The sequence below is a fragment of the Sinocyclocheilus anshuiensis genome, unplaced genomic scaffold (assembly GCF_001515605.1).
Source record: "Sinocyclocheilus anshuiensis isolate Anshui unplaced genomic scaffold, SAMN03320099.WGS_v1.1 scaffold436, whole genome shotgun sequence".
In the NCBI taxonomy this organism is placed as follows: domain Eukaryota; kingdom Metazoa; phylum Chordata; class Actinopteri; order Cypriniformes; family Cyprinidae; genus Sinocyclocheilus; species Sinocyclocheilus anshuiensis.
Window position 1 is genome coordinate 920,311 of NW_015560618.1, and position 9,559 is coordinate 929,869.

Below are 9,559 nucleotides of genomic sequence, written 5' to 3' on the forward strand. Positions count from 1 at the left end.
AAAACCTAAGCACAAATATATTAGCCTCTTACAACAGATGATTATTGTATTTCCATGTCGCCGCAATGACTATACAGTAAGTGTGCAATTTGTCCTGAACGCTGAATTAGAGTTCACACTCAAACCCAATGCTCTTTAGGACCGCGCGTTGTCACATTCGCTCTCTGCTCGCCGCTCTCAAGAATGGGTTCAGTCCGGGCGCACCGCACACACACTGGCATCTCCCAGCGCGAGCGGAGCGCGGCAATTTAATGACGACATAATCTGATGAAGTAGCAACAATCGGGCAAAAAAGTGGATCTTCATGCGCACATTCCCGGGAATATTCCAGCTGGCTTCAGGATGAAGACACCGATGGTAACTGTAGTGAAAACTGTTTGAATGTCTCGCATCTCTCCTGTGCAGCATTGTTCTTGAAGTACTGCGGCTCTCTGTTGCTTTCACATGCTGAATGAAAGAAGATTAAAGACAATAAAAAAAAACCTAATCCCCTTTTCCTGAATAATGACTGGTCGGAAATTAATTTTGGGGGACAGGAAATTTTGCTTTGAGAAAAGAACATGGCTTTTGTGATTTTCTTTTAAAAATATTATTTTAAACATGTAATAAGAATATGGTGTATTCTTGTGCATAGGAATTTTCTTAGTTTAGTATGACACTATTAAATACACAATAAGTTAGCTTTTTAGCGCTTTTTATTTTTGTTAAGATAAGACCACCATATAGCCTAATGATCGTACTTAGTCTAATGTTGCTGATGCAAACCCATTATTGCATGATCTGATGCATTAGTTTTAGGCATCAGCATTTAGTAACAACCTGCAAGTTCTTATCATCTCAGTCCCAAACTAATTAATATTTGAGCATGGAAATGTGATTTGTATCCTATAATTGACTGCGCTGAGGGCATGAGTTGGTGATGATTTATGACCTTGCGCTCTGTGTGGATTTGAACTTTTGCCCTCGTGTTTTCCAGCGTCATGGAGTAGCCGTGTTTCTCGCCATCACCATGTGCACCAGCCTGTTGTTCGTGTACAGCGTCAGCTACAATAATAATACTACAGCATCCAGCGCGTCTAAGGGCGCGTCAGGTGAGAAAGTGGAGCCCACCAGTGCGCCCCGCGCGCCTCCAGCACTGCAGGGATACAGCAGCATCATTGAGCACAAGGTAAACACGCCTACTTTATGTATTCAAGTGAAGTTAATTGTCCGTAACCAATGGAGCGATGCACGTTTCTATGTCCTTCTGGAAAATCCAGTTGTGTATTAAAACAAAATAGCAAGTTTCTCACTACCCCAAGGTGGTTATTAGCTGGTTTAAGCTGCATGAGCTAAAACTATAACAGCTGTAACAGTGTTATTTTAAATAATAATAATAATATTATTATTAAATAATAATAATAATAATATCAATATTGCAAAGTCTGCATTTCAATATTATCTTATTTTTTTATATCAATTATTTAATGGTTTAAGATTTAATAGTAATTTCTTACAATAAAATACTATATTCTCAATTTGACTGTGAAATCAGTGTAGGCTATAGGGCATTTTACACCAAACTGCAGGATTTTCTTCTAACCCGTAATAGTTTTATAGTCAGTTCCTTTATTACATGGAGAAGCAGTATAAGCGTTATGATTGACCTTTAAGCTTGATCATAACTTGCAATCTGCACTTTATGTACTGTAGCAATTTTGTGCCTAACAGTCCTAATATAATAGTGGAAATGGTTTGAACAGATATTAACACTCAGCATACAAAAGTCAAGAATGGTGACATCATTTCAGATTTAAAAAATTTATATAATATTAATCTGTTTGTGTTCAAGAGATTACTGCGATGAAGACAGCTAATCACTTTGCAACATCACAGTCATTTCCTGATATTGTTCACAGTTGCCACAAAATTGTAAAATCTTGATATATGGCAAATAGCAGTGAGAAATATTCTATAAATATTTGGACATGTTGTCACAGAATGTTTCCATCTGCTATAAAGGTGAAAATGTTCAATAGATTTGAGCAAAATTCTCCACCCCTGCACCCGTCTTATTTTTTAAATGTTCATAATTCAACATCATTATGTAAGCTTGAATTTTGTATAGCAGTGTGCTTTTCAGACTTGTTTTAGTTTTCATGGAAACTAGTTTTGTCTAGGCCAATAGCACAATAGAAAGTGCTTTTACTGTACTGTATTTTTGAACAATGGAGGTCTTGTGGTTAAAAATTGAACTGTGGCATTTAAAATGTGTAACCACTGACTACAGGCAGACACATTTCTCCTAGCTTATTTTCAAACTTGGATCCAGTTCAGTCAATACTGCCTGAGCCATTCTGACAGATTTAAAGCTTATTCAGTTGCTGACACGGCTAATCAATAAACCCGATTAGTTTGGAAAATGATAAAATCATTGCTGGTGTTCTCTAATCTCATCTTTGGTTAGCTCGAGCCGTTTTAGTCAAAAAAAAAGATATTTCCATTTCACTTCAGAATTCACTTCTCTTGTTGAAATCGACGGAGTTGCATGAGCTTGAGCAGAGCAGGGTTGAAGAGAAGAGTCAGATTGCAGGCACTCACACAGTTCCTTGCGAAACCTTCCTCCATTGCCCATTAATCACTATTTACCCCTGGCTCAGGCAGACGGACCGTTCGATACTCACCTGCCTTTAGCAATATCAGCTTCAACTGGAGCGAAATCCCTCACTGCCCTCTTCTATCTGTTATTGATAAACCCAAAGCAATTTTTCTACAATGAGATCTGACACCACTTGTCTGATGCCACTGCTAGTGACTGTCATTGTTGTTCACATGAGGGCTGATAGAAAATGTACTGTTATGGTAGGCGCTGTGCACTTTAAGCCACAGAAGAGCTGTTGACAAAGCCAAATGACTCTGTGATCGATAGCCGAGTTGCTTTGATGACTCTCTATGGGTTGGTCTTCTGATGCTCAGGGTTTTTTGGGAGGTAACTGATGGCTGGAGTTGACATTTCTTGAATGATTTCATTTCATAATGCAGTTGTTTTAATATATTAATTAAAACTCGTTCATTTGGGTCAAACTGGCATGTAAACAATGTAGGCAAGAACCTAAATATGGACTGAGCATTTCTGCATTCTATTTTATTTAGTCACTAGCAAACACTCTAAACTTTGACCTTGATAATGCATTAAGCATGCTGCTATTTTGGGTTCTGGGATGAGAATTGTTGCTGTCTTTATGGAATAATTCTCAATAACAAGACCCAATGCAAACATCAGATGTTTTGTAATCTTTAATGATCTTTGAGTGTCTTAACGCCTTTGTGAAATACAGTATGTCTCTCACTCTCTCTTTTTTATTTTATTTATTTTTATAAATACATTCGACTAACATTCCAATATCACAGATACTGGTTTAATGAATGTCGTTGCAGCTTTTGTTTCTGACTGTATGACTCAAGTGAAGAGGATCAGAATTCAGTGCATGCCCTTTCAAGTAATATTTAAGTGTCTGAGCCTCTATAGATGTCTGGGAGGTCTGTTTCTTTCAGCTCTGAATTTGGGGTTTCTGCATCAGATCGTTGGATGGCAGTGTGAAAGCAATGTATAATTTCAACATTTCCAATTTTTTTTCAGGACAGTAAGGTCAAAGATGGGAGCAAAGCACATGAATCTGCTTAAAAGCAGTTGGTGGTATAACTGATGGCGGAGTGCACATGCATTTATGCTGCTAAGACTTTAAAATGGGCAGGGGTTTAATCTTTAAAGTAGACGCCAAGTGCTGTTTATTGTTTTGTTTGCCATCGGATTATGTGCGTGGATTAAAAAAGTCCATCATTACATCCGTGATGTCTGACTGACAGTATAGAAAGAATGCATATTATACTGCCCCAAATTCAGACTTGCCAGTTCAAAAGAAACAATTCTCAAGAGCATGCTAGAGAACGTACAGCCTGCTAATGTGGTTTGAAGATACTGGAAGGGCTCAGTTTGAAAGAACCGCACACAGACGCAAATAGAATTATGAAATACTATTTAAAATGCTTTTAAACCCAGCTGGATTCTTTGAAATGCTAAGAAATGTATGCCAGTGCATTCTACTGTTTCACAGAATTGAAAGAGATAAGAACTCTGCTGTCTTCTTCTCACCTTCATTTCATTTCAGTCTCATATGACTTTCTTCAGTGGAACACCAATGGAGATGTTCAGGCTGCTCTGTTCCATACAATGAAAGTAAACGATTTTCTGGGCTGTAAAACCCAGAAAAGGACAAAAAAGTTGTCTATTCATGTAGTGCACTATATTTGGAGTCTTCTCAAATGACAAGCATTTCTTCTGACAAAAAAAAAAATCTTTCACATTATCTTATCTTTGCCTCATTTATCTTTGTGTGTATTTGAACTTCAAAACATGAAGTACAGTAAAACATGTTAAACCTTGAAATATAATATACAAATTGAACTAAATATAATTTTATGAAATGTTTTCAATGTTGTCATTTTGAAGCTTGACAGCCCTTGGTTAGTAAGAACTGTCATACAGTGAAAAAGATTTCATTTTGTACCCTACAGAAAAAAAGGGTTGGAATGACAGTTCATAATGACAGAATGTTCATTTTTCAGTGAACTATTCCTTTAAGAATGTAAGAAAACTATTTCATAGTCCATAGCTCTTGCAATTTCTCATTACACAGCACATTAGTTGCACGCAGGTTTGGATCCATATGCACTTTGAGGATTGGGTAATTAAGAGGACTGACTAGATCTTATGATTTGAGACAGGAGACGTAGAGATACCTCAGTACTGAAGCATTCATGTGGACTTCCAAGGACTTCCACTTTTTATCCTCAGTATTTGATTGTGTATGACTGTGTATGTGATGTATATGAGGAAAATTTACCATTCACTTGTACCACTTTTGCACACTGTATGTAGCCCAATTCATTCATCTGCAATCCAGTTTAACCACATGCTGTCTGTGCCAGTATAGCACTTTACGGTTTTCTTCATCAGGAACACAATCAAATGTAAAATAAAATACAGAATAGTCTTCACTGTATGAATTAAACTCACACTGATTTGTATTACAAAACTCATTCAGTTAAGATCAGTGAGTGATTTTCTCTTTTTTTTGTTTTTTGTTTGATTAATGACATAGATTGCAGCAAGTACATTAAGCTGCTGTCACTTTAAGACCGAATGCATGGATACAGTATACTGATACACATCCTGTTTTGTCCCAGCAGTAGACTGCATTTTATGACAGTCATGTTACATGTTTTGACTGATTTGGATGTTAATTTAAAAAATGTTATTAAGAGGGGCACAAGCAAACCACTGTAAAGGAAAGCAACAGAATGTGGCACTATAATCGTTTTTATCTCTTTTGTTGTTTTTCATAATCATTGGAAACCAAAATCAAAATTGAAACTAAAATTTTATTTGAAAAAGCCCATCAGTGTGGGAGACAAAATCTCTCTCCACCTCCACTGTCTTTTGAGTGTGATTGTTTTATTGTGAAAATGCAAAACAATTCAAAGATGAATTTGACTAATAGCACAGTTAATTAATTAATTAATTTAAATGTCCATAGGTATCGCAATTACCAGGGACGTGCACAGACATTTTGAGGGGCAGGGGCTCAAGTGGAAAAAAGGGCACTTCTCATATTTATTTTTATTTATTTTTTCTAAACAAAACGTTATAAACATATTAGGGGTGTGTGATATTGACAAAAAAATATATCTCAATATTTTCTGGGATTTTATTGATAACGATAATTAGATAATATTTTGCTGAGTGTGTTATTGTGCTGATATCTTAAGGACTACCGTGGACAGCTGACTCCTAAAGTTTTGATATTCTTCATATTCTGTGTGGTGATCAGTTCACAGCAGTGATAGAAATAAATCTTTTCAAATAAGTTTAAATTGATTTTTACCTTTTATTGGCATTTTTACCTTTATAAAGGCATTGTTTCTAAAAGTGTGCATCATCTTTTCAGTCAAATTCTTAAATTGAATCAGTCAATTAGAATAATAAGTCATTTGGGCTGTTACCAAGCAAATGAAATCAGTATTGACAAAATTAATCTTTGCAATGCAGAGAAAACACAGAAGCTGCATTAGAAGGGGCATTTGGATGCATTTACACAGTGTTTAATGCAGGACATGAATGTATTTAACCTACAGTTACAAATGCATAAATACCGTTTTTATATTTTAAACATAAAACGTTGAATACTGATATTTGAAATTATAATTTTTTTTAAATGAAAAGATACTTTAAATGTGAAATTAAAACTATCAGTAGGTGGCAGCAAGTCACTGTTAATAAGCGAGTCATTGCGACTGAACCGAATCATTTAAACGGTTGATTCATTCAGAAAACGTCAGTCTTTGCGTGATACTGATTAACAATATGAATTAATGATATAAATATATACATTTCTGCCCCCATATCTTGAATTTTGTGATCATTCTAAATGCATTTTAATAAACTGAATCATGCAGTGAAAGAATGTACACTGGTCTAAACTTACTAACGTTAGACTTCCTATTGCCTTAGCTAAACTTTCGCTAACTTACATGGTAGCTCTCATGAGTCATGGATGTTAGCAAGACAAATTAACTATAATTGCCTTTTGGATAATTAGCTGTAAATTCGAGGCACAGGTAGCTTAGTCTGTTGTTCATCACCACTCACCTCCACACCAAGACAAACACAACTGGAAAGGGAGGGAGGGCTTCACTTCTGCGGCTCTCTGCCTGTCAGTGATGCGCGTGTGCCGATCAGTGTGTGCTACACTGCTGTGCTGCGTGGAGATGCGGAGGGGAGAAAGTGTCAACATTTCCTGACCCGACCTGATATTTTGATTTTTTATTTGTTTGACAGGGAAATAGAGATATAGAAATAGAAAGCTGTGCGCAAACAGAAACACACATATATTCATTTATTAAAAAAAAAAACACTCCCCAGAAAAAAGGTCACTTTCTCTCAAGGAAGAAAAAGGGCAGGTGCTCAAGCCCCCTTTGATGTCTATGTGTGCACGTGCCTGGCGATTACATTGTTTCGGTCACAATAATTGTGGTGTTAAAACCTGATATTGTGACAGGCCTAATTCATGCCTTTGCACTAATTTCTTTAGTGAATTGTGTGTTACAACAGCTCTGATGGTCACAATTAATTCTTGTTTAACTCAGCACAGGCGTTTTCTCTAGCTGTAGTCAAGTAATGTTGACATAGTACAGTCAAATATTAGATGTACAAGGATCATTTAATTTTGTCGGTCACAGTTTGAATAGGTTTTTATCCCTGCCTCTGCAATTAACAGTTTCCGAAAGGTGGATGGTGATAGGATTGGTCCCCCTGCTCTCCGCTGAGCTCTCTCTGCATTTCATTTGCTGGATGACTGCTCCTTTGAATCCTCCCAGTGTGGGACGAGATGAGTGTCAGTTCTTCTCTCGACTGTGGAGAGGGAAGAGAAGCTGAGCGAGAGCGAGAGACTGAGAGATCCCAGTGGTCTTCCTTCAGCTCAGCAAGCCAGGCTGATGTCTCCAGTGATGGCGGATTTGCACGCTCTCAGCTCTGGGCTGAAAACATCCTCTCCACTCACTCTGAAAACACACAACCTGTGGACATAACCAGTAGGGGAGCTTTGAATGCGCACTGATACACCTCAGGAACACAATTTTAGAAGGTATTGAGAAGGCAGGGTTATGAAAGTCATTCCCCTACAGTCACTAGTTCAGATGTTACTATATGCCTGATACCTCATTTCCATTAGGTGCTAAAATTCTGTTTTTCCCAAAAGCTTGTTTTTTGGAGCAGATTTGACTAGTATGATGGCCTAGTGCAGGGATGGGCAATTTTGATAGTGACGAGGGCCAGCATTTTTTCTCCTTTATACCAAGGGGCCAGATTACTAATACACGTCCACACAACTTTTACACCGTCTTACTCAATTTCCTTTTTATTGAAGGAAATTAAAGTATAACTAATGTAATTTGTTTTTAAAGATTTTAATAACTATAAAACTTGTGCAGTTATGCTAATTCAGAAGGAAAACTTTGTTGTCAGTGGACAGACATATTACCCCAACAAGCCAATGTAAACTTCTCAATTGCATTGTCTGTAAATTTGCAACAAACAAATGTACAGAGGTCCTTTTTTTATTAGTGGCCTACAGAACAATCTCAAAACAACCTAAGAGGATAGTTAAAAAGGGCTTATTCAAAAAAATAGTTATACCATAAAATAACCTGGTATCTGCAGGATTTTTAAAATCAAATTTAAGACCTTTAAAGACCTTTTTAAGATCTGCACTTCACATTTGAGCCTTTAAACAATTTTTAAGAAAAGGGAGTCAAAAGTATCAATTATTACATTAATTTAAACAATTATTATCAATTAATTATTATATTAAATAACATATAAATATATCTTAGTGTCTTAATTGTTTAGATTTTAAGCTGCCACTCATCACAGCGTGAGCATAAAAAGGCAGCCGCATACCAGGTTTTCGCTGAGGAGCCGAGCCGGTGACCCGGCTGCTCAGCGGTGGTACAGCAGCCGTGGCGACGATTTTTAAGAAAAGGGAGTCAAAAGTATCAATTATTACATTAATTTAAACAATTATTATCAATTAATTATTATATTAAATAACATATAAATATATCTTAGTGTCTTAATTGTTTAGATTTTTATAATGCATTAGCTTTTTGTCGATTCACTGGTTCACATCTAAAAATATGTAGCAAAAATAGCAGATGGGCTTATTGAAAAACCAAATTCATTCTTTGCCAGAAGGTTTCACTTTCGGAACTGCAGAAATATAGTGGTTTCCCCGGTAACCGCAGTACACAAAGCTGACTGCAGCGCTCAAGTTTATTCAGTGAAATCGTAGCCTTTTGAAGTTTAATCGTCATATTAATCCATATAGCAATTCTTGTCTTTCCGTCCCCAAAGACCTCTTATAATTTAGACTTTTTGTACCATTTAAGAGTCTTCTTGGCCTTAAATGTAAACAATTTAACTGAAGATGTTTTAAGGACCTGCAGAAAGTATGCCTACTACTTCCGGTTAGAATTCGAAGTGCAGATCGATGCACACTCTAACGACTAATATTGCCCACAACACATTGCGCGGTGGACGAAGATTCAATTAGAACTACAAACACACATTAAAAGTGTTAAAAAGTTACAGACATGGCAGATATACGCTACCAGCGGACAGGTAGATAAACGGATTTGAGTGATAAATAATCTATGTCTAACCTGATGAAAAATATAAATTTTATGTTATCCACGTTATATTTCATCTGTAGCAACACTGTGAACTTTTATAAGTTCCGCAACGTCTGGCTGCCAAGGGGACGGAGGAGCTCGACAGGGCCTTCAGTACGGACACTCTGGAGCAGTTTTAGCAAGCCGACACTAAACCGGAGCCTCTCAGTGCCTCTACCCATTTGAGGTGAGAACACAGGAGGATACCGGCTCTACACGAAGGCTATAGAATCTAGCGAACGTGTTGGGGGTCGCCCAGCCCGCAGCTCTACAAATATCTGTCAGCGAGGCG

The 9,559-nt window shown here is 37.0% G+C and overlaps 1 protein-coding gene across 1 annotated transcript in view; it reads left to right on the forward strand.

The window, feature by feature from the left end:
* The first annotated feature begins 277 nt into the window (after positions 1 to 277).
* st6galnac5a (ST6 (alpha-N-acetyl-neuraminyl-2,3-beta-galactosyl-1,3)-N-acetylgalactosaminide alpha-2,6-sialyltransferase 5a) overlaps positions 278 to 9,559 on the forward strand; it is a 44,185-nt gene continuing 34,903 nt past the window's right edge. The window contains exons 1-2 of the mRNA XM_016478177.1: positions 278 to 357; positions 977 to 1,168. Of these exons, the coding sequence (XP_016333663.1) occupies positions 343 to 357; positions 977 to 1,168 (207 nt within the window). The 5' untranslated portion in view covers positions 278 to 342. The remainder of the gene's footprint in view (positions 358 to 976; positions 1,169 to 9,559) is intronic.